This window comes from Cyprinus carpio, chromosome B2 (assembly GCF_018340385.1).
Source record: "Cyprinus carpio isolate SPL01 chromosome B2, ASM1834038v1, whole genome shotgun sequence".
Classification (NCBI taxonomy): domain Eukaryota; kingdom Metazoa; phylum Chordata; class Actinopteri; order Cypriniformes; family Cyprinidae; genus Cyprinus; species Cyprinus carpio.
In genome coordinates this window covers 2,518,083-2,543,917 of record NC_056598.1, presented here as the reverse complement: position 1 = coordinate 2,543,917, position 25,835 = coordinate 2,518,083, and the positions used below count along the sequence as shown (strand labels likewise).

The 25,835-nt window shown below is 36.2% G+C and overlaps 1 protein-coding gene across 1 annotated transcript in view; it reads right to left on the bottom strand.

The window, feature by feature from the left end:
- Positions 1-2,111: 2,111 nt before the first annotated feature.
- dsg2l (desmoglein 2 like) overlaps positions 2,112-25,835 on the bottom strand; it is a 37,446-nt gene continuing 13,722 nt past the window's right edge. The window contains exons 6-16 of the mRNA XM_042719327.1: positions 22,249-22,409; positions 21,541-21,675; positions 21,143-21,328; positions 16,332-16,597; positions 16,102-16,244; positions 15,112-15,333; positions 13,124-13,345; positions 8,511-8,587; positions 8,432-8,473; positions 6,528-6,812; positions 2,112-5,354 (exon numbers count right to left, since the gene is read on the bottom strand). Coding sequence (XP_042575261.1) covers positions 4,416-5,354; positions 6,528-6,812; positions 8,432-8,473; positions 8,511-8,587; positions 13,124-13,345; positions 15,112-15,333; positions 16,102-16,244; positions 16,332-16,597; positions 21,143-21,328; positions 21,541-21,675; positions 22,249-22,409 — 2,678 coding nt within the window. The 3' untranslated portion in view covers positions 2,112-4,415. The remainder of the gene's footprint in view (positions 5,355-6,527; positions 6,813-8,431; positions 8,474-8,510; positions 8,588-13,123; positions 13,346-15,111; positions 15,334-16,101; positions 16,245-16,331; positions 16,598-21,142; positions 21,329-21,540; positions 21,676-22,248; positions 22,410-25,835) is intronic.

Below are 25,835 nucleotides of genomic sequence, written 5' to 3'. Positions count from 1 at the left end.
AATATCTAGCAAAATAATCTTATTTCAAACAGAAAACAAGATTATTTTGCTTACCCCATTGGCAGATCATGTTGCTTATTCTAAGCAAAAACTCACTTAATTTTCACTTCTTTTTTTTTCTGAAAACAAAAAGACCATAATGTTTTACTTGTCTAGAAAATCCTTCTTGATTTAACCCTTAATTGGTCCCTGAGGTCCAGCTGACCACATTTGAATTTTTCTTTATTTTTTAAAAGTGTTCTCTTCATCTCAGCGGCATGAGACTCTGTGACTTTTCCTAAATAATCTGTTTAAAAACACACACAAAATCTGGACTTGATTTGGTTGTTCTAAAGGTGTGTAAAAAAAAAAAAAAAAAAAAAAAAATCTCCGTTAAAGGTCCTTGGGGTCAGACCCCACAAGGAAAATGAATGGGAAAAAGTAATAATTGATTTTTTTTCTTCTTTAATTTCATTTGTCCAAAAAAAAAAAAAAAAAATCAAGTTTAAATCTGAAAATTTCTACATTTAAATAAAGGACTGGTCCTAGACCATAAACACAAAGTGGAACATACTTTCTATCTCTCTCTCTCTCTCTCTCTCTCTCTCTCTCTCTCTCTCTCTCTCTCTCTCACACACACACACACACACAAACAGACAGACAGACGTGTGTTACTGCAACAGAGAGCATTTTTATAGAAATTGGCAAATAATAGCAACAAATCTGGCATAAATCAAGGACTAATACTAGAGCACAAAGGCAACATGGAGCAAGCAAAAAAAAAACACCCTTCTTTCTTTACAGAGCCCCGCACATGGCATGCAGGAAAAAATAGTAGGCTAAATCGTGTGCACGATTTACTATTTCGTTCCCTCGATTTATAAATTGTGCGCACAATTTACCAATTCGTTCCCTCGATTTGCTAAATCGTGCAATTTAGCAAATCGAGGGAACGAAATAGTAATCGTGTGCTTATTTAACCATCGTGCGGAAGATTTATTTATTTTTTTCTTGCATGTCATGTGCAGGGCTCTGTACTTATTTAACCATAATACCTAAAGGTTTTCCTCTAACCTGCAGATGGCGGTATTCTATCCCTAACACATGGGCCAATATCCAGAAACCTTTTAGATTTAATTTAGGTCATAATTTCAGGGATTTTTTCATAAAAACATAAACATTTTCATAAGCCAATTTATGGCATAGTTAAGTATTTGTGCAGTAAATAGGTAAAAAAAAACACACAAAAAAAAAAAAAAAACTAAAAAACAAATAAAAACAAAATATCCACAAAAACACAGCACAAATGTACAGCTGAGAAGTAAATAAAAACAAAGATATATAGCTTGTCATATAAAAAATGTGTATTTCTTTAAGCAATCACTCTGTAATAGTTTGGGGTTGATCTGACCCCAAGGGACTTTAGTGTCGCTCTAATCAAGGGACGATTAATGTTGAGAATGTTTAGATATTTTGGTTGGAAACAAGACAAATATATATATATATATATATATATATATATATATATTATATATATATATATATATATATATATATATATTCTAAGTAAGAAAAGCATTTTTTTTTTTGCAGTGTAAAGACTACACAACTGTGTTCCAGTGTAAGGCGTGATACTAACAGTAGACTGGTCAGGTTAATTGCTAAATCTTTTATCGCCTAAATTATTAATGTGGTAAAATGTTGTGTAATAAGTAGTTTGTTTGACTGCACCCTTTCCCTTAAATGTCAGTCTAGTTTGAACATGCCGCCTGCTCACAACTGCTGTGTTCACTGAAGCTATGCGTTCAAATATTTCAACTCAAATCAATATTTTGTGTCTAATTATTTACTTATGTGGCAAGTAGCTGTGTAATAAGCGGGATAATGTACATCCAGCCAGTTGTTATCGCAGAATAACCCCCTTCACATCGCTTCGCGTTGGGGTCCTGATCACCCTGTCAGGGGTTTTCTGCGTTAACAATTTCGTAGTTATTGGTCACATATTGCTTGTCAACTTCAGTACATATGTTGATGTAATTGCTATCCAAGAATAAATGCAGATGTTACCTTCATCTTAGCTTCTTAATTAAAAACTTATAGTAAACTATTTGAAATCAAGATGGAATGGAAAAACACTTGCAATACTGTTCTTTATTTATTATTTTCTGCTGTGGAAGCCTCACATCGATACTGTCTTTTGATCTGACAGTATAATTTGATTACTATACCTTAGTGATACAATACAATAAGCTGAAAGTCTTCCTTAAAGATTATTTGAAATAAATGATATTTACACTAGACTATTAGTTCACCAAAAAACAGCTCATCAACAGCAGTAATAAAAGAAGTCCAATCTGGGTGATTTTGATCCATATTAAAATTCTGAAAATCAAAATCTTCACAAACATTCAGATGCCATTGGTGCAGGAGTTCATCGAATGATGATCATTATACAGCCTTTTTGTGCTGGTTAACAATCAAAAATTTACATTTATTCATATAACCGATACTTTCATCCAAAGTAACTTACAAAAGACACACATACAAAACAACAACAAAAAACCCCACTTCATTAAAAAAATAGCAAAAATATATGCAGTGCCACAATCCCAAATGTTTAAACCAGAGAAGCACACAGCTAAGAAGCAATGTAAATGCAAAACAGAACAGTGAATTTTTTTTTAATTATTATTTTTTATATATAGGGAAGATATGGATATCAAACGGAGAGAAACCACTGCTGAGGCTTTATTGTAAGGAAGGGCTTGAATAAAATCCTTGTAGGTCAAGAGCAAGTGGAGGTGGATGGAATCATCAATCTTAGGTCGATTATGACTTATGACTGCTTACTGGGGATGCACCGATGTATCGGCCAATAATCGGTATCGGTAAACAAAACCCTTCTGCGCTATCGGCAATCCAATTAAATTTACCCACGACCAGGGCTAATTATATGCTGTCAAACAAAAGGGCACAGAAAAACCTGTCAGACTGCAAATGCCTCTAATGTAGACTATAGGGGATTTGATAAAAACACATTCCTATTAAAAAATTGCGTTATTAACGCTAGTTCTATTTGACCCTATGAATCATCCATAGTTCAAAACCGGGTTGCCATGTCCGTGGTTTTTCCCTTCACCAAATATTATTTGTATCATCTCTCATCCAATAATCGCAAAGAGCTTTGTTACTTTTGATAGGAATCAAAGTCTTAGCTCTCAAATAATGTATATTGTATCGCAAAATTCAAACAATATATAGTTTTTGCTTTAGTTAAAGTGGCAGTGCGATGCATGAGTCTCTTTCACTTTAATTCAAGTTACAGCGCAAAATAAACATGAATGAACATCAGAAGATAAAGTACAGCTTTCTGAACTGTATCACGTCTATGTAATGGGTCAATCAACATTTCAACTGCAGAAAGGTGATGATAAGACAGCTTGTGAACAATGTCACTTAACGCAGCAGTCATGGCCGTAGCCAGGGTTTGAAAATTCGAGAGGTCTGGGGTGGGGATTAGCCAATAACCGCTACAAAAACAGCTCATTATATACACTAAACACTTTAAAAGAGACAGAGATGTAGATGTTTGTGAAAGGTGTTTTCTCTGTTTTCGAGGGATGAACAGTGATAAATTATACCATATTTATTGTGTAAAAATCTGTGAATATTTTACTATAGGTTAGGGATGGATTATTTTATCAGATGTTTATTAATCATGCAACAATATACTACTATACTGTACTTAAATACTATACTGAATGAAATAGACTTCTTCATGGCTAGTGTTTGCATACATTTCATTCTGTAACTTACTTGTTTTACAGATCTGTGTACTAATGTTAAGTGCTACTGTTTTTGACAAAGTTGATAACGTTTCTGATAGATAATTTCATATTTTTTGTATTTGACTAACTGAATGTGCTATCCTGTCAGCAATAACCTGAACATGGGCTTTTTTGATTGCTGTTAGTTTAAGTGCCGCTGATGCAGTGTTGCCATGTATTGCTATAAAAATAATAATAATAAACCGAAATTATTTCAAATCCTTTCCAAATTAGATAAGATAAAGCTAAACTGAAACTTCCAACTTTATTAACTTTCTAAAGTGTCAAATTAAGTGGAAAATAATTTTCTCTGAAGACTCGTTCACTCTGCCAGCATTTTGCAATGATCATTTTCATACCGTGGACGCTAAACATAGCATTTTTATTGTTAATTATGTATGTCGGAATAAATCTGTCATTAAGATATTTTTTTTTTTTTTTTTTATGAAAAACTACCTTATGTGTAATTGAGATGTATGACTCGCCCCCTTTTAAATATTCTGTTTCAGTTGGAAATATTATGTTACAATACTGAAGTAAAGTCGGGAGATGTTATTCTGAATAATCGGTTATCGGCTGAGAAATGTTGTATCGGTGCATCCCAAGTGCTTACAGACTCTGAGGAACCCTCATATCCAACGAAGGATAAACTTCTGTCTCACTGGCCGCTCCTGCCATCACCCTTCTGGCTGGATGCACCACCCGTCTAACCTCGTGAACCTCAGTGGACTGCATTATTTCAGTGTTAACCCTCTGGGCGGATGGATGGAGTGCCTGTTTAACCCCTTGAGCCTCCATGGACTGCATTATTTCAGTGTTAACCCTCTGGGCGGATGGATGGAGTGCCTGTTTAACCCCTTGAGCCTCCATGGACTGCATTATTTCAGTGTTAACCATCTGCATCGCTCCTTGAGTTTGCAAAGACACTTTTGGTGACTGCTTCTCAACAAGAACTACACTCTGGTAGTGCTGCGTTTCACGTTTGGCAGAAGCACCAGAGACCTTCTTCTCCTCCATTAACAGGTTCTCCTGAAGGCCTAGGACTGGGCCGGGCGTCACCAACAGAGTAGACTGGGGTTCCATTACATAAATGGGGGAGGCAGAGGTGTAGTACAATGCAGGCTGCTGGACTAACAGGGTTTGGTTAGGAACCACTACTTTATCTTGGACATAGACTCCTGTTGAAGACATGCTGCTGGTCTGCTGTGCTCCTGCGGTGTGAATGATGGTGGATGAGGTTGCTTGCTCCTGAGACTGTAAATGACTAACTGAGTCTTGTATGTTGACATCTTTGTGTGTGGTGGAGAAGACCGGTTTGGAGGTCACAGGGACGGTTGTGCTGAATTTAACCTCTATTGTAGAACCAGTACAGATCTCAGCCAGGGTCTTGAACTTGAGATCAAGGTCATCAAGAAAAGCAAACTCGTTGTCTTCGTGTAAAAGTTCGGAGATGTCCTCAAAAGAGCACTTGTATGATTCCTGACCCTCGTAGTTGTAGATCTTTAGACTGTCTCCCGTGTCTTGCTTCTTAGTCACATGTCTTACTTTCTGTAGTATCACAGGAAATAATGTTGTATTTATTGATTCAGAAACCCTTGACCCATTCATATAAACCAGTGACCCAAAAATACATTTCTACATTTTTTTTAGAAAATATTTCTAACTGTAAATACTGCATTATGGAATTTTCTATTTATTTTACTGTTTTTATTGTACTATGTTTTGAAGTTTAAACACATTAGTCTGGTCTTTAATCCTCATAATGCATTCAAAATCTGTATGCTATTTTCTCATTCCGTTTGGACCTGAAGAATCGTTTCATTTATAAAATAGTCATAGTATTTTCCAATGAAAACCATATTGTATCTGATAAGCAACTTCTTATTAATAAGTGAATGTGAAAAAAAAAAATTTTTTTTTGAATGGTACCATGTTATTACTGCATTTACCTACATATAATTGTATGAAATTTATAAGAACCAATCAAACCATTTTTATGTATGTATGTATGTATATATAAACAGTCTTACTGTACATTGGAATTAATGAAATTTAATTAAATTCCTTTGAATTTATAAGTTATAATTACTCAAAAACAGTCTAAAATAAATAAATTTTACACTGAAAAATTTAAAAACAAAATAAATTAATTTTACTTGAACTTGTACTTTAGATGAAAAAAGTCATACATTGTTTATGCCGCAATGGTTCATCAATGGGCATAAATATTCATATACATATGCATGTGTACATATTCAAAATTCAGTTTCAAAAGTGTGTGAGATATGGGGTAAAATATATTTTACACTAATATAACTTCATACATAATTTTACAAAAAGTATTTTTGACACCGATGGTGCTCCATACTTAGCTGGGTCCAATATGACCAGAATGTGAAACGTGTAGCTTTTTTTTCCCGCTCGTGAATGGTTATATCTTTAAAAAATGTAAATGTAAAAAAGTTTTGTTCTAATTTTTTTTTAACCTCTTCCGGGTCAAAATGAACTCAAATACATTATGAGGGTTAAAACTTTCTGTTCTGGAGCTCTTTTATGGAATTTTGCAAAAGCATGTTATGTGCACCTGGTATTTTGAGTCTTCCATATGCATTTTGCAATTTTAATGTTAATACACAGTCGATTCATTTATTTTGATTACATGATTGATTAATTGTTTACGTTTAGTTATAAAGACTTATGCTGTGTAAAACTAATACTTACTTGAGAATAGTAGTTGCCTAAGAAAGCATCAGACAGTGCAAGCCCGTCAAACATGTAGTCTTCCAGTCTGCTGTGTTCTTCTTTTCTTTGTCCAAACACGTACCGCCCGTCAGTCTGGTGATGATATGCACTGTCATAATGGTCATGGAACGAGGTCCAGTATGAGCCTTCTGCTCCATATATACCATCCTTTACTCCACCCCATATCTGACCTCCTCCTAAACCGCCCCCATGACCATGCTGGATGTCCTCCAGTTCCTTTGAAATCTTCAAGACAGCCATTTCCTGGGGGACAGAATACAGCATACTTTTAGGCTCATAGACTACTTCTCAGTTAAGTGCAAACATCTTTGGCAAGAAAATAATGTTAGCAAATAACTTTAACTTGATAAGCAACTGCAACACAACACATTGAAGTTCAGCATCAGAATGATGGATATAGATTTAAGCAACATGCATGATAGAAATGAAAGACAATATACCTACTATTGTCTACTAAAAAACAAAAAAAACAAAAAAACAAAAACAAATCAAGACTACACCATCAGAACCAAAAACCGCATTAGTGATATTTGTATTTATTCCTTCCAAAACAGCATCTGGTCGCATGTGCAATAATCCATACATAAAGCCACCAAAATGGAAGAAAATCTGCACATCAACAGATCGTAACCAAAGCAAACTCATGCACCTTTTTATCCCTCAATAGATTTAGCTCACCCAAAGAAAGTGTGTTTTGATTATAAAGTCTCTGAAGAGATTTGGTTAATTATCCTTGAGATGAACCTCAACAGATTGCAGCTGAAAAATACCTATAGAAATTAGCTTTAAATGTTTGAATAAAGACTAATTGCATAATTTTGTCAGAGTGCCATTCTATAAAAAAAAAAAAAAAAAAAAATGCATTAATGCAAATTCATTCAATTTAACAGCACTAATTTTATTAATGTGCGATTAATGCAGTGCACATTTTCTGTTTGACCCGTGGCCTAACCCTTAAGTGGAGCGAAGTGGAGATGCTGACAGTGTTGCCAACTTATCGACTTTGTAGCTAAATTTAACAACTTTTTACAACTTTTTCTTTTCTTTATTTTATTTTTTTTAAAGCACCTAGCGACAAATCTTTAGGATTTGCCCAAACATTATTTAGTTTCTGAGTACTGTCGGTATGGGTAAATGTGGTTTGAAGGACCGTGACAAATATTGGTAATGGAAAAAAAGACTGATATGGAAAAAAATAAATAAAGCAGCATTAAACTAATTGTTTTGATACTTGAAAACCTATTTTCGTCATTGTCCCATAAATAAATAAATAGCCTATAGGCAAGTGTGTAATAACAGATGTAGCAGTTTGTTTACGTGACAGTGGAGTTTTCTGCTGCACTCTTTACTCATCTAACACAAAAATGCACAAGAAACATAAACAAAATATAATAAATAATAAATGACTAGAATAAACAATAAACAACTGCAGTTAACAGGGTCTAAGTTTAGAATTTGTCAAAATTGAAAACACAAATGCTGTTGATTCTGTCTGTTAAATATAAACTAACAGTTAAAAAGTTTATTGATTTTCAGTAATGTACTGACAAGATAGAGGCTAATTAGTCATTATGGGCCACGTCTAAAGACAAACAAACAAAAAAATCTGATAAATATGGAAGCAGATTAGTCTCAAATATAATTCAAATCGGAAAAATAATCAAGCATTTAGGCATAAGAAAGAAAATCCAAAATCAAAATGCTGCTCTTCAAAAACACTCTAAGAACACAACAGGCAATGCTGAAAGAAGAAAGAAAAGGCCTCTGGAAGATGTGACGCGTCATATAATATCTGATTCTGAACTTCCAAAATCTCAAAGTCTCTGTTAAAATTCTGCCCTGTATACTGTAGTGTCACATACCTTGTCCTCCCCCTGTCCTTCAGTGTTGTATTTGATAAGATGCTCTTAAGAACAAAACAAGTGGCACCACTGCAAACACAGTCAACGGCATGGGCTTGAAATTTCCCGCAACTCCTGCGCCTCCACAAAGACAGAAGAGCAGCAGAAGTGGCACCACTGCAAACACAGTCAACATCAGTCATCACACACAATGCATTCATATAGAGCCATGCAACAACAGCAGTCAACAGCTAACAAACAATTCAAATACACGAACATGTATTAAAAACAAAAACTTAAAAATTAAAATCATACTAAAAACTTTACACGGAGGGACCAGATGTAATCAGTATTTTGAGCTTATTACTCAAAACAATATCTGCTTAATGAAGATTATACTATATATACAATTAGGTTAATGAAGATTTAATGATATATATATATATATATATATATTATATATATAGATATTCTATATATTTGATTTTTAGTTTTCTGTGCAACCTGGTTTTAATATCTGTGTAAACAATGAAGTTAAATTATATTATTAGTCTACATTTAAAATGCATTTCAAGGGCAAATAAAATAAACCTTTAAACAAAAAAATCATACAAAATCATTTCAAAAATCAAAATAAATATAAAATAAAACAAAAAATATAAAATAAATATTAAAAAAGTATTATCTAACACATTAATAAATAAAATAAAAAAAATACAAAAAAAGCCTAATATCAACAAAAACTATATACAAAAAAAATAAATACTTTTAATAAAAATTTGAAATGTATTATCTTAGCGGTGTGTTTACTATGATCAATGGTATAGACAACAAATCAGATCATATTAATTCAGCCACGAGAGTATTATTCAGGAAGGAAAAGTATATGGAGGGCAAAAACATTTTAATGCTTGTAAAGACTAGAGGTTTAAGAGTAGAAGGAAAAATTTATGTAAATATATATATATTTAAAATACAATAATTAAAAATATATATATATTTTTTTTACCATTTTTTGAAGGTGTATTTTAAAATATCCATTTATACAGTCTTCATAACTTTCTCTATACCTCGAGATCTTCTCTAATCAGAATACTTACTCCTGTCCCGAGTGAGCTAGTAAGCGTCGCCCTGGCAACACAGTGGCATACACCGGCACTAGCTCCGTCACGGGATGAGCGGACTCACTGCAGCTGTTGCAAACGGCGGCTACTTAAGCGGGAAGGAAGCAGTATGGTGAGCAATGTCGCCCGCACGCAGACACTAAACGATTCCCACCTTGTGTAGAGAGCAGGTGCTGACGTCAGCCCCAAACAGCAGAGCACCAGTTTTGAGTCTGCGGCGTCAGAACGGAAGTGCTAAAAAAGCTAAAAAGTGGATTCACTGTCTCAAGAGCACCGTCTTCACTAGAGCACCAAGTTTTCAATAAATCCACCCTTCTCGCTGTGTCTCGGTTTCTCGTTGTCGTGTAGTTCCTCACCTCGTTACACTGGTGGAGAAGTGGCAATAGGATAAAGGCTTAATTCCGGACAACGACGGAAGAATCGTTAAAAGTAACCGTTCACCCATTATGCGCAAAAGGTGCGCAAATTGGCTTTCTTTTAATTTGCTCGGTTTCAACCCAGTGGCTTATGGATATGATTGGATGGTAGGTCGCTGCTTAAACTGACTCACCGAGGTGAGCATCCGCCAATAGCAAATAAGGGTAAGCACATGGCCTCACGTCAAGGAGACGCCGAACGCGCGCTCGCCGCCCCTCTGCACCGCAGGAAAGTCACTACGCAAAAACCCACACACCACAAATCCGAGTGGATTGTAGTTAATGACGATGGTAATTCAGACACTCGTTTACATTTTAAACCATTCAAAGGTTTTTGTGCACAGTTGTATATCTCGAATTGTTGTTTTGAATTTGTGAAATGTTATTTTAGAAGATAGAATTTATTTTGCGCATGTGAATTGCTTTTTGTGAAAATTTTTTTTTCACGCCCGTGGAGATTTTTTGGGATGTGTACGGTGAATAAGGTTCTCATGCATGTGAATTGTCTACGCATGTGTGAATCGTGTTTTTTGCGTGAATTATATTTGAGACTAATCTGCTTCCATAGATAAAGAGTTAAATGCATCCAAATTCTTTAGAAATGTCTTGTCGTAGGCATTTCTAGATGATGCACACCAAAATACATGTAGATCAGAAAAAGTTTACGGCAAAATTGAAATTACCAAAATATAAATTCACAGGAAAAATTAATTTCTACATAAAGAACAGATAAAAAAAAATTTTAAACTTTAACTCTAAAAAACAATAAAACTCCAAATAACATCTAACTCCACCAAATTAAAAAACACACTAAGAACACAAAATGACCAACCATCAAAAATTCAAACATTTAGGCATTTTAGCCTCTAAACATTAGCTTCTAGACTGCTGCTCTTCAAAAACACTCTAAGAACACAACAGGCTGAAACACAAACAGGCATGCTGGAAGAAGAAAGGAAAAGGCTCCTCTGGAAGGATGTTGACTAGCGTCATATTAAGATCTGATGTCTGAACTTCCAAAATTCAAAGCGATCTGTTAAAATTCTGCCTGATACTGTAGTGCAAAGACCTTGTCTCCCCTGTGCCTTCGGGGTAAGCGCTGATACACCAAAACTGTCCTGCCGCCTTCAGAGCCGGGGCTGGCGATAACGTGAGTGCACGGGGGACAAGACATGCTCCATTACCGCGTGGTCCTGGCACGTCGAAGTGGGCAATCTTAAAGGACCTACGGTACCGTTTCCTCGGCCGGGATTGGCCGGGGTTGCGTCATTCCTCACTCCAGCACAACAGCCTGCTAGCTGGCCGGGGACCGCACCTACAGCAAGCGCCCTCGGACGACGATGCTGACGTCGGGCAGCCCTCGAGGTGGTGAGTCCCCCTCCAACAAACTCTCCCTTTGATGTCTTCCAGCCGATAGCGTGGAGGGGGGGAGCTCGCACAAAGAGCAGAGCGGTGGGTACGAACGCCTCAAGCATTGCGGGTCTCAAGTGCGGGTGGCGGAAGAGATATCTACAACCGGTTTCCCCACCCCACCCCCATTTCTTCATCCAAAAAGGCCTGCTTGACTCTTGTCGCGCAGCGAAGGGGGCGAGGAACCGACGCATTGCTGGTGAAACGCGAAGCAAAATACAGACGGGTGGAAACTCGGGCGGGGCTCTCAAAAAACCACCGCGCAACCCCCGGAAATGTCACCTGGCTCTTCGAAGCCAAGTACCCTGGGCTTTCTGCGTGGGTCGCGGCCTCATCCGCCCCAGGAAAAGAAGGTGACAGCTATCCCTCTCGGCTCTTAATGAGTAGCGGCCCACTACCAAGACCCAGGTACGAGCCTTTTTGGGGTTGGCGGGATACTTACCCGTTGTTTTATCCCTAACTTCTCCTCCTTAGCCTCTTCCCTGAAAGATCTGACCAGGAAGGGGCAAACCCGAGAAGGTAGCCTGGAGTCCAGAAGCGGAAGAGGCATTCCAGCAGGGGAGTCAGCCCCTCACCACGGAGCCAGTCCTGCGAGCCCCCGATTTCAAACTGCCCCTCCTGGTGCAAACCGACGCCTTCAGGACACCGGGTTGGGAGCCGTTCTCTCCCAGGTCCAGGACGGCGAAGGAACACCCGGTGATCCAGCCCATATTAGCGGAAGCTGACCCCCCTCACTTCCAACGGTACCCGAACAACGGTATGCCGCCGTGGAGAAGGAAGCGTTGGCTGTCAAGTGGGCAGTCCTGGAGCTTCGATATTCCCTCCTCGGCCGCCGGTTCACCCTGCTGACAGATCATGCGCCAACTGCAGTGGATGGCCCGCGCAAAGGGCACCAATCCCAGGGTGACCCGGTGGTTCCTTGCACTCCAGGACTTCTTGGGGTGGGTAATAACAACTTCACCGTACAACACCGGGCGGGGACAGCCAACGCCAACGCGGACGGCCTCTCCAAGGACAGGATAGGGGCAGCTTTCGCAGGTCTGTCAGGCTCCACTCCCCACCCTCCCCATATCTCCCCATTGTTCCGCAGGCGCAGGGCGACGCTTAGGGGGGGGGGGGTGTGTGAGTGTGTCCGAGCGCTCGTCAGCGTCGCCCTGGCAACACAGTGGAATCACCGGCACTAGCTCGTCACGGGCTGAGCGGCCGCACCTGCAGCTCGTTAAGCGGCGGCTACTTAAGCCGGGAAGGAAAGCAGTATGGTGAGCAATGTCTCCCGACGCAGACACTAACTCTTTCCACCTCTGTTGTAGAGAGCAGCGTGTGACCGTCAGCCCCAACCAGGAGAGCACAGCACGGGATCCACCACTCAAGGCACAGAGAGCACGAGGGAGTTGGAGCACTACGGAGAGCACCGTCTTCACTCAGAGCACAAATATTTCAATAAATCCACCCTTCGGGGATTTTCTCTGTCTATCGGTAAAAACTTAACACCCAACACATAAACAATATATATATATACCATATGGGTAATTGCAGCAAAAAAATTATAAATAAAAAATAATAATACTCAATAAAAAAGTTATTTACAATAAACAGAAAATTTATTTCCTTAAAGATTAGTTGAGAAAATTAGCCAGTAACACTACTTTTAAATATTTAAAAACGCATTTTTAAGAACACACATTTTACTTTTTAATGCAAGCATTTCTGTTTTGTCAAACAGCACATCCTGACAGAAAGAGAGCTTCAGTGTTTGCACTCACACAGGAGCAGCAGCAGTCCCAGCAGCATTAGAAGAACACCAGATGATCCAAACGTGGAGACGATCTTTTGAGGCAGGCAAACTTTAGCTGCGTCACACGCGCAGACGTCTATCTGAAGCTCCTGCCCAGCACAGATCTTCCCCTGCTGGTCCCACACGTCCACAAACACATGGTACATGCCAGGCCACAGTGTTTTTTGAGACCTGAATATCACTGTAGTGGCTGAAAATATGATTTTAAAGAAGATGACGTAAACAAGATTGACACATAATGAATATCATGTTTTCAAGACATAAATCCAATATTAAAATCAAATCAAACATTTTTTTTTCTACAGTGAAAAAAATGTCAAGGTGACTCAACTTAAACATTACCATCTTTAGCCCTGTTTGGATGTGAGATGGGGTAATGTGATAATTGCCAGAGCCTCTCCAGGATTGTAATACTATCTAAAACTGTGCATTCTTGTGCTCAAAGATTAGTGTATTTCACTTTCAATAAAACGTCCTGAAAAAGTAACCTCATGCTGGTAAGTAATCTAAGCGGTTGATGCTCAGCCTGTCAGATATGCTCAGCCTTTCAATATCTATGTGTCTCAACTGCTCCAATTGTTTGGAGCAGAAGTTGGTAAAAGGTAAGACACCAGAAAATGAAAGAGAGGTATAAATTTGTGTCCCTGGAGCACAAAAGCAGTTTTAAATCGCTGGGGTATATTTGTAGCAGTAGCCAAAAACACATTGTATGGGTTAAAATTTAAGTTTTTCTTTTATGCCAAAAATCATTGGGATGTTAAATAAAGATCATGTTCCATGAAGATATTTTGTAAATTTCCTACTGTAAATATATTAAAACTTTATTTTTGTAATTAGTAATATGCATTGCGATGAATTCATTTGGACAACTTTAAAGATGATTTTCTCAGTATTTTGATTTTTTTGCTCCCTCAGATCACATATTCAAAAATATTTATCACATCAAAAAAACATCCTACCATAACAAAAAACAAAACAACAAAAAGATTATTTATTCAGCTTTCAGATGATGTATAAATCTAAATTTCAAAAATTTACACTTAAGACTGTGGTTTTGTAGTCCAGGGTCACATATATAGTAAAGCATTAAAATATGAGTATATTAAAGCAAAATGCATTAAAATGGCATTCTTATGCACCCTGGACGCCTCCACCGATACCACTGGATGCTGAATCCAGTTCCTAATTCACTAGTCTTTAACATGCTTCTGATGTTAACATGTTATGAAAAATGCATAAAAATACCATTTTCAACTTTTACATGAAAAAAATATTTTATATATTTTATTCTAAAACTGTGAAAAAAATCAAAGGCATAAACCTAAACAAGCTGTGTTCCAAATTCGAGGTTAATATCTCAAAAAAATTAACTTTCAGTATGATTTTGTTTGGATGAAAAAGGGTTAATGGTGCACTTAAGTCATGTCGAAAAGGTCAAATTTATGAACTGATCACATATGAATGCCACCACAAAATTGTAAGTGAGAAAACATGTCTGACACAATAGATGCAGCTTCTTTACTGACAGTAAATTTGCTGAAAAGAATAAAAAAATTATTATTTTGTTGTTGCTGTTATTATTAGTAAATAAGTGTTTAATCTGCATTTGAATCCTTTTTCCCCTTGAGTTCGCCTGGCTTTACAGACAGTTACTTACTGATGCTTTTTTATTGCACCTAAATGAAAAGCTTACGTGACACTTCCTTCATGCATCAGTATCTACTGCATTTTTCACTGTACCATATTTGTATGGTTCCTTGAGCTTCAAATATGGGACAAAACATATCCCATTTATGAGCAAAGCATGAATGCCAGTTATGATTATTTCAAATCAGTTATTCTCTAATACCTCATGGCCATGACATATTATCACATCCCCATGAGTTCATATATCTCGGCTTATATAACATTCCACAAGTTAATATGATGTGGCCACAAGAAGTTACAATTAATTACCGTTGAGAGGCTCGATGCTCCATGACTCCTTTGTGCTTATGGTATCCACTTTGAAACTAAAGGGTGCTCCATTGGGGAACTGATCTTTGTCCACAGCCGTGACATAAACCACGTGATCCTCATAGCACAGCGTTTGAGACTGTCGGCTCAGCACGGGACAGTGGTCATTAAAGTCTTTTACTTGAATAGCAATGGTTCCTGTTGCAGTTTTAGCCGGGACATCTGTAACAGAAATTGAAGCACTTGAAACTATACATTTTGAATAATGTATATTTATAAGTGCTTTTAATAAGATCCTTTGCCAATTCGAACTGTTTTAAATACAAATCATCAATGCTGGGTAAATTTGCTTATTGTGTACCATACTGATTAAAAAACAACAACAAAAAAACTAATATATATATAAATATAATATGTGACCCTGGAGCACAAAACCAGTCATAAGGGTAACTTTTTCTGAAATTTAGATTTATGCATCATCTGAAAGCTGAATAAACAAGCTTTCCATTGATGTATGGTTTGTTAGGAGGACAATATTTAGCTGAGATACAACTATTTGAAAATCTGGAATCTGAGGCAGCAAAAAAATCTAAATATCTAGAAAATCACCTTTAAAGTTGTCCAAATGGAGTTCTTAGCAATGCATATTACTAATCAAAAATTAAGTTTTGATATATTTACAGTAGAAAATGTACAAAATATCTTCATGGAACATGATCTTTACTTAATATCCTAATGATTTTTGTCATAAAACAAAATTCTATAATTTTGACCCATACAATGTATTGTTGGCTATTGCTACAAATATACCCCAGAGACTTAAGACTGATTTTGTGCTCCAGGGACACACACACACACACACACACACACACACACACACACACACATACATATATAATCTAATTACACAAGCACTTAATTTTTGGAATCTGATTACATAATCCAGATTATATTACTACCAGCACTGCATATCTCCACAGGCTCACTAACCATTAGTGATGCAGAGTATATGAGCGTAATATGTGCCATTGACCAGAAACTTGGACTCATAATCTGGTATTTTATTTAATTTTATATCAGCCGTCCTCTCATCTATAATCAGCCAGTTGTCAACATCTCGTCCTTTTGCATACCTAAAATGAAATAAATGAATAGTTTTATTTCAACATCTGAACAAAAGCACATCCTTGAGTATGTTTGTAGATCTTCTGTAGTCTCACCTCACATTATTAGCAATTAGTAGCGTGTCGCTGTCTATTGCTGCGTAATTGGTAATGACTTTGTGTAAAATAGTGCTGGTGCTTTCTTCAGAGATGGTGATGACTTTGACGGCGGGTTTGAAGCGAGGGCCCTCAGGCTGGTTGACCACACTGACGTGGACGGTGTACGTCTTGCTCTCTGTTATGACTACTTTTGAGTGATACTGTGCCTTGTTAGCAACAGACACCTGCAGCTTGATTTCCTTCAGCTCTTCATAGTCCAGCTCCTGTAAAAGCAAACAAAGGGTGAAAAGCAGGAAATGGGGGATGAAGGAATGCAGGAGACTTCCTGCTGGTCATTTGAAGTATCAAACACACACACACACACACATTTATTCCTGCTCCTTGAAGTCCACTTATAAAGAATTTTACATCAAAAGTAGTCACTATTTAGAAATAAAGGGTAGTTTCCTACCCTGTTTTTTAATGTTTTGAACAAAGGGGCGTGTTTCTTTTAATCCTCAAATAAAACGCCCACTGCATTAATTGGATAACATGTTCGCTTCTAAAATAATAAAACTATGCATTGAACTACGATTACGATTACAGTTTCTGAGATCAATTAATTGTGATATAATAATTGTAAAAAATGCAACATATTAAAGGCCAGATTTACTAACAGCTTGCGCCAGCGCAAACCGTCTTTTGGTGTTAAAATGGTACTGTGAGGATTAACTGAAAAGACATTTTTGCACCTGACCTTATTAAATATGCATTTGTAGGAGTTTCCCTTTCAGATACAAAATTTTGAATTGAAGGAGAGTATTCAAATGAATCACGCAAAGCAAATTAACTAACGTTTGTGTACTTGTGTATTACTAGTATTTGCGCCATTATATAACGCCCCAAAAAAGCATGTCTTAAACTATGAAATGCATGCAATTATTGTTGCTAGGGGGCAGTAAATCACCTGCAGAAATTTACACGTCCATGAATTTTGTTGATGAATATGAATATGTACATCTATTGACAAACCACTGCAGCATGAAAAACTAAACACTTTTATCATCTGAAAGTGAAAGTTTATGCAACAATTTATTTAATTTGAAAACTTTAATACTGATGTTGTTTTGTTAGAAATAAATGTATAGGATTCATATATTCAGATTGTTTTCGAGCAATCGTGAGTTATAAATTCAAAAGAATTTAATTAAAATCCTTTCATTCCAATTGGGTTTATGCTGTTCATTTTCAGATTATATGTTCCTGTAAATTTTATACAATGATTAAAAAAAAATAATACATGTTTTAATTTATATATTTTGGTTTGGTTTATGTGCAACATTTAAATTTTTTAAATTTTTTTTCACATTCACTCATTAATCAGAAGTTGCTGATCAGATACAATATGGTTGTCAATGAAAAATATTAAGTTTTTACTGTTTTATAAAATAATGATTCTCTGGGTCCAAATGGACCCGGGATGCAGAAATAATACACGTTAATGAATGAATACATCATTATTGATTTTGAATGCATCATGAGGTTTAAGTATGTTACTTCTGTTGTTGTTTGTTTTAAAATGTGGGTACAACAGACTTTGAAAATGTCAGTCAAAACTTGCACTAATTGCAGTCATTATATTTGACTTCTGTGAGATTTATGCTGTTTCCCTCAAAACAACAACAACGAAACAGAGAAAATATTAAGTGTAGCCTCACTGTGGTGTTTGCTTGGATAGACACTCGTACAGTTATTTCAGTGCCTGGTACACAGCTGTGATAAGGAAGGCGGCGAATTCCAGAGCAATCAGCACAGAAGCATTAGATATCCCAGATCAGGAGAGCAAAACCAAGTTCACCCTGTCCACAATATGCATGGAGAACCACAGCAGGTTCCTCCACACGTTTCTCTGAAGCAGAACAGGACCAGTGTCCTCAGCTTGCACAGATGGTTGTGACTGAACATTTGCCATTGGAATATTTGGCCCATAAGCATATTTCAAGTCTTGCACAAGCTGAGTAACTGCCAATGAGGAAAAGGCAGTGCTAATGGAGCTAACAATGCATGTTTTGTCTATAAATACAGAACAAGCGGGAAACCCCCGTGTGCCTGTAGTTTTCTCTATTTCTGTTTTATCACGTGATAGAAAGTCTACAGCCTTCTCAAGAAATACGGCTGACTTGTCTAATCTGCGGCCTGTTATGCATCAAACTAAGATTGCTGTTGCGACCAAATGCAATGCCATCAAGTTAGCAATTTTAAAAATTCGCTCACTAAAAAATAAATCATTTCTAATCAATGACTTAATAACCACAAACGACCTGGATTTTATGTTTCAAAACATAAACAGACATGGCTAGGAGACAGCTGCAGTGCAACGGTCCTCAATGAAGCAGCCCCTCCTAACTTTACTTTCACGAGTGTCTGCAGGACTGTGAGGAGAGGTGGAGGTGTAGCTGCTCTATTTAAAGATGTCTATCAATGCAAGCAAGTGTCATTTGGTCAGTACTTGTCTTCTAAATATCTAGGGATTGTGCTGAAAGGTGCTCCACGCATTCTGTTTATCATTATTTACAGGCCTCCAAAATACTCTCCAGCCTTTGTTGAAGATTTCACAGAAATGCTATCAATGATTTTCACAGAGTTTGACTGTTTTGCTAATGCAGGAGATTTTAATAAAAGATTAAAGTACATTACATAATCCGCATGAAACATGCATACAGGTGCTGCGGAGATGAGTCACTGTCCCAGACTTTATCTCTTAAACCGAAGAAAGCACTAGTGTAACAATAAATTACGACGTTACAATAAATGAAAACGTTAATGCAGTGTACATGCTGTTTTATTATATTTGCCGGTGCGGTGTGGCAAGCCTTTTTTTGCATGCACTTGAGCGCTTATTAGGCTATATAAGCAATTAAAGGCTCATTATTATGATTTATATGGTTTATTGATAAAAGTGCAACTAATAGTCGACTAATGCTTAAAATGAATGACTTCTAATCGACCAGAAAAATCTTCAGTCGAGGGCAGCCCTAATGCACATTGACTAATTGTTATGAGAAGCATACATACACAGTAAAAGGCTGAAAATTAGCTGAATATATAGCCTACTTGTTTAATTAGTGACACTTAGCCTGCATTTTAAAATCTTTATTTGAATGTGGCAATTAACATTTTTATTTTAAAACCTTTATTTGAATATGGCAACATTAGGGTGACCAAACGTGCCATTTTCCCAGGACACGTCCTGGCCAGGATTTCTATATTGTCTAAAATATCCACATTTTGGCTTTGTCTGCACAGACCAATTGTTGTATGACAAAGTACGGCTTCTTGTGCTTTTGAATCACTCTCACCGTACTTTGATGTCATACACCGATCGGTATTCGCATCGCTTTGACCGTTCTCTGTAGATCCCACCTTCTCACGCACCACGATTGGTTGATTACGTACAATGTCTGCATGTTATTGCTCAAACGATCATTACCTTCATTAAGTATGAAAACAGGAAATCAAAGACAAAACCAGGATGTTTTATGCAATACAGAAATCCTGGCCAGGACATGTCCTGGGAAAATGGCATGTTTGGTAACCCTAGGCAACATAATATTGCACTCTACAATATTTCTATGAATAAATCTCTGCCAGAGACTATCAGCCAATCACTGTGTGCATAGTTAGTAAGCACGCTGACATCATCCATAGCAACGAGACCAACCCTGCCCCCTTTCTCTGAGCTTAAGACTTCTCTCTATTCCTTAGTAAAAGTTTGTCTCAGCAGCTTTGTGAATAGGTTTTAAGAAAAAACTCTTAGCTAAAAACTTTTACTGCTATTTAGGAGAACTCTTAGTCGTAAGATAAAATGTTTTGTGAATACAGGCCCAGAAGATCTAATAAAACACCAACAACAAAAAAAAAAATCAAAACAAAACTCATCTGTTTAGCTGTGCATATATATGAATGAGCACTGTGCGATGTCCAAACTAACTGCACTATATTTTATGTATAATCATTTTTCTATTCTTAACTGTTTTAAACTCATTTTAAACCTCTTAAAACAATTTATTAAATCATTTTCAACGTTTTGAATTGTTGTGATTATTATTTTTTTATTATTATTTTCTTTTCTTTTATGTAAAGCACTCTCAATTTCCATTGTGTATGAAATGTGCTGTCTAAAATTGCCTTGCCTTGCCTAATGCTAGAAAACCATACATTAGCATTCCCAGAATACACTTCAACAAAACAATTAAAATAAGTATTTTTTTTACTAGTTTGTTATAATTTTTACTAGTTATGTGCATTTGGGATTTATGTTTAATCTTACGTTTCTTGAGCATTCTTTTAGTGTCATACATGATGTCCTTCAGTATTTGTGTGAAGGGCTATATGCACTTTCAACTGTTTTTATGTATATCTGTATATTATTAAATTTTTTTTTTTTTAATTGTAAGTATATTATAGGTACAAAGGTACAAAACTGATTTTAGTACTTCACAACAAAGTTGTTATTTTAACATTATATCAGTTAATGAAATATACACTATGCATTTTACTGTGAATATTCCGTAAAACCATAAATGTTGCCAATTAGTTTTTTACAGTGTACATTGCATGTGTAAATGGGAAAATAGTTTTCTGATATGAACACATGGCACATCTCAGTGCAGATTGTTTAATCTGTCAGAATGCAATGCAGGTTTTGCAGAGACACTGTTGAAGGATGGTGCAGTTAAAACTATATTCATCTTCACAGCTGGTGTGCGAAGAAATCAAAGCACTGCGTGTAAAAGCGAAACAGAAAAATGACAGACTGATCAGTCTACCTTATGAAGAATCAGGATGCCTTCGTTGGTCTTGTTGTCTGTGATTATGGAGAAATAACCAGCTTCGTTTCCTGACACGATTGTGAAGATGGCCAGCCAGTTTTCAGTGTAGATCAGATCTGCGTCGACTGCTTGAAACCTCATCACTTCCACATTTCTAGTGTTTTCCTCCACACGGCACTCATACTAAAAACCACAGTGATTTCACATAGAAGCACTTTCATGAACAGCTAACCTAACTGACTATTTTCTGATATGACAAAACATTTCCTATCAATCAAATGTGTAATTAATAAGTATGTGGATTAAAATTTTCCCAACAACTCAAAATAAACTAAAGATGTGTAAAATCATTTGATACATGCAGGTGTGGTTATACTCCAAAAATAAAATCTTACAATGTTTTTCTCCAAAGTAGGAATGTTGTCATTGACGTCAAGAATATTGATGATAGCAGTTCCTGTTCCTGTATTTCCGTTCGGATCGCCACCCAGATCGGTCCCTTTAATAATCAAAGTGTATGTTTCTATTTTCTGTGATGAGAAAAGCACAGACATCAGTCACATGTGGAAGTAAACGTGCAATATTATTCGGATTGGTAACACTTGAGTGTTGGGGACAAGTTCTCACTATTATCTAGCATGCATAATAGCATATTGGCTGTACTTGTATAGCACATATTAATGCATTATTCTGCATGAATCATACGCCATACCTAAACTCAGCAACTACCTTATTAACTATTTATAAGCAGAAGATTAGGGGTTTGTTGAGATAAAACTCATAGTTAATAGTGAGAATTGCACCTTAAAATGAAATGGGATCTTATAAATACTTATAAAATGTAAATTTAACCATGCAAAATCAATTACGTTTCTGTAAAAAATAAATGCTTGCAGTGCAGTCTGTCGCAAAATGATCCATAAATGCAGAAGAAATAAATGTCAGGAAATGGGACATGTTCAATCTTTAATCAAGAATGAATTTGATTAAAAAAAAAAAATACAAATTTTTTTTTTTTAATTATTCTGTCTATTGAGTGATTCAAGCTAAATCAATTACTGTTTGCAAATGCGGTAATAAATGAAATATGAGTGACTGCATACCTCTCTGTCGAGCGTGTTGTGCATGACGTATATATCACCAGAGTCTCGATCAATGTAGAACATGTTCTCGGGCTGCTGTTTCACAATGCTGTAGGCGATTTTTGTATGCAGAGTTCCGTTTTGATCTGCGTCTGTTGCGGTGACCTTCATTACAAACTTGGCTGAAAAATGAAATGCGGTAGACTTAATACAAAAAAAAAAAAATCGTGAAACGTTTAACTGTATTCAATAGTGTTCAAACAACCTGTAGAGCTGATTTTGCCTATATATTGGGAAATGTATTTTCTTTGTTTTCCTGGTAACACTTTCATAAACTCCTGATTCACTGCTTATTGAGTAAATAAGGTACATTACATGTGAACCTTTGATGGACAAACCAAGCTTATTGGAAAAACCTGCCTCTACATACATTTTTGCAAAACTTCAAAAACACAGGCTGACAAAACATTTATTCCTATTCACAAAAATTATGATTACAGGGCAGATTATCCACTCACAGTACTATATGACCTCTTAAACACTTGATTTGTAAACTACATTTTGAGATTTGCATCACATAAACAGTATGCGCTTTTCTTGTCTGTATTAAACTCGCTCTTCTTGTTCACTTGGAACAGCATTGCACTTGTGATGTGGAGCGTTCGGGTACGAGTCATGATAAAAAAAAACTCAAAGGCTTGTCAAAGCAAGCTAAAAATAAACTCATACCAAAGAAGAATATATTAATCAGTTAAAAAAGCAACACATAACCCTGTGGATAAAATCACATAAAAGATGAGCCATATAAAAAACATAAAAAAGCAAAAAACAACCATGTGACCCTGTTCTTAACTTAGAACAAAAAAGCAACACATAACCCTGTGCTGAACTTAGTCGATAAATCTGATCACATCCAAGATTTGATAATATTATAGCATAATGAGAGATTTACAAGCAGTTTTTAAAAGACTGATTATTTTTGACTGAGAACACCAAATTAGATAACAATGAAATGTACCATATTTATATATGATTTGACATTATTTGATCTTTAATTTTATTTTATTTATGTGGTGTTGCTAATTCTTTCCCAATAGATGTCACATGGCCATGCTTACACGAATTTGATCTTTAATTTTATTTTATTTATGTGGTGTTGCTAATTCCACACCAACATACTTAAAATAACAATTCCTACACTAACAGAATTCATGAAAATTATTAAGAAAAGTACCACTTCTGTAGCTGAAACCATGTTTAAAATAAACTACCTCAAAAAACAACAGCTAACATTTGAAAATGAAAATAGAGTAAAAATATGCATTGGCTATCATGGGTAAAATAAACTACCTTAAACATCCCCCGCTGACCTTTGAGTATGACTATGGGGTCAAAGTCTTCGGCCTCACTAACAGCCTGGCAGTTTTTCAAGTCCTGGTTTAAGCCATTCTTGACATGCTTTACAGTTATGTACACTATGTGTGTGCCTCGATGATATCTTCATTTTTTCAAAGCTGAGGCTGAACACATTCAACTTTTGAAATGAGTGCAACAATGTCTCCTAGCAATTGATTTGTGTACCTAAAGAAAGTGACAACTCAACAAACAGAATGGCCATGCATCAGTAAGATCAAGGCAGTGTCTAGAATATCCAGTTCTGAGCAAAATTACGCAGCTTTTGCACTCAATGCGACTTTGTCTTATCTGGAATTCATAATTAAAACCAAAAGATGAACCCACTTAAATATTCTCAATGAAAGACAGCAAATTTAAACATGACATTTTGAATTTTTAAAGAACACAAAAAGCCTGAGAGTCTCATACCTTGGGTCATGAACGTTCAATAACAGTATTGCACTGGATTTTGTTACTTTTACAGCTGAGTGTTTTTTGCATTTGTTATCAGTCATGAGAATGTCTCCAGCACTCAGCTCTCAGAGTCGTGCTGTTATCAGCCTCGGCTCTAGACTTTTTTGAGTGTTTGGGGAGAAGAAGAGGGACAGTGATATGAAACAGCACAGTGAAGTGGCAGACAGACAGACTAGTGACATCAACTATTTAAATATTTAAAATATATAAATAATAGGTCTGTCGATTTAACATGTTAATTTAAATTTAATTAAAAGAAAGGAAAAAGCTGCAAGCAGCATTGAAAGGCCACCCGGTGGCTTTAGGAAAACAGTGAACGGTCAGAAATATGCCTTTAAAGTAGTAAATTTAGGAGGAAAATGTCAAAGTCATTTATATGAGCCAAACTTCCTGCTGCCAGCTGGTGGCGCTATGAGTATAACTGAATATTGGCATGTAGATGACAACATTCAATAACTTTTACAAATTGTACAAGACATTACATAAAAAGTTTAAAAAAAGACAAAAACATTACACAAACAGTTGCCAATACAATTATAACTATAAATATAACCCTATATATGCCTTTAGATGCTTTCAGGCCAGGACTCTAACCCAGTGTTAATTTTGACAGGCATTTTTGATTTAGTCTTAGTCTTTATCTTGAGTCGAAAATGCTTGATAGTCTTAGTCACATTTTAGTCATTTGAGTCTTTCATAGTTTTAGTCGATGAAAAGTCATTGCATTTTTGTCAACTTTTAGTCATTACTCTTAGTCAATAGTTTTAGCCAAACTGTAGTTACCAAAATTTTCATGTTTGGTAGCTATTTTTGATATGTAGTCTTTAAAACTAAAATAATCATGAATTTCTTCTCTTTAGACCAAATAAATTAAGCTTATGAGAAATTTGAATCAAGGACTGAATTTGGAAAAACCTGAATAAATTATGACAATTTTCATTTTTTGGGTGAACTATCCCTTTAACAGTAGTGAAAAAGGAGCAACTTATAAAAATATTATTATTATATATTTAAAAGAAAAAGAAGCACAATAAGATAAATACAATTGAGATACAAATTAAACTAATTTTTCAGATACTGTAGGTTTTATTTAACATCTTTTGTTGGTTAACATTAATGACAGATAGGTTTGTTGGTTAACATTAATGACAGATAGGTATTTAATTTGGAATGCTGTCCTTTTAAGATGGAAGGCATGCATGAAATACTGACACACGTTCAGTTTTCACCCACCTGTTCACGTTCACTTAATCCATAACCTACTGTATTTACGTGAGATACTCTACACGATAAACATTTGGACTGCTGTGTGTGTATTTGAGCGCTGAGAACTGATCTTCTATCAGCACGATTCCACCTATCCCACCATTCACTAACTTTAAGTTAATCAACAACGAATTGTGACTCCCGGGAAAAACGGGACGTCTGGTTGCCTTATCCATACCCCTTCGGGTGCTGAGGCCATTGTTTCAGATCGATTAGTTCAGGTTTTATTAGCTTATCCATCCACTGCGGCTGCTATATGACTAGATATTCAAACGGAGGAAAATCCGATCGCAATCCATATGAGCCAAACGCACATTTTGAAAGACAAAAGCCTATATAGGATGGCATTTTGAATGTCCGGTAGTCCTCAAATACCATTATAGTCCGGTTTTGATTTAGTCTAGTTAACGAAGACGAAAATAAAATAGTCTAATTCATAATTTCTTCATCAGATATTATTTTTAGCTCGTCAA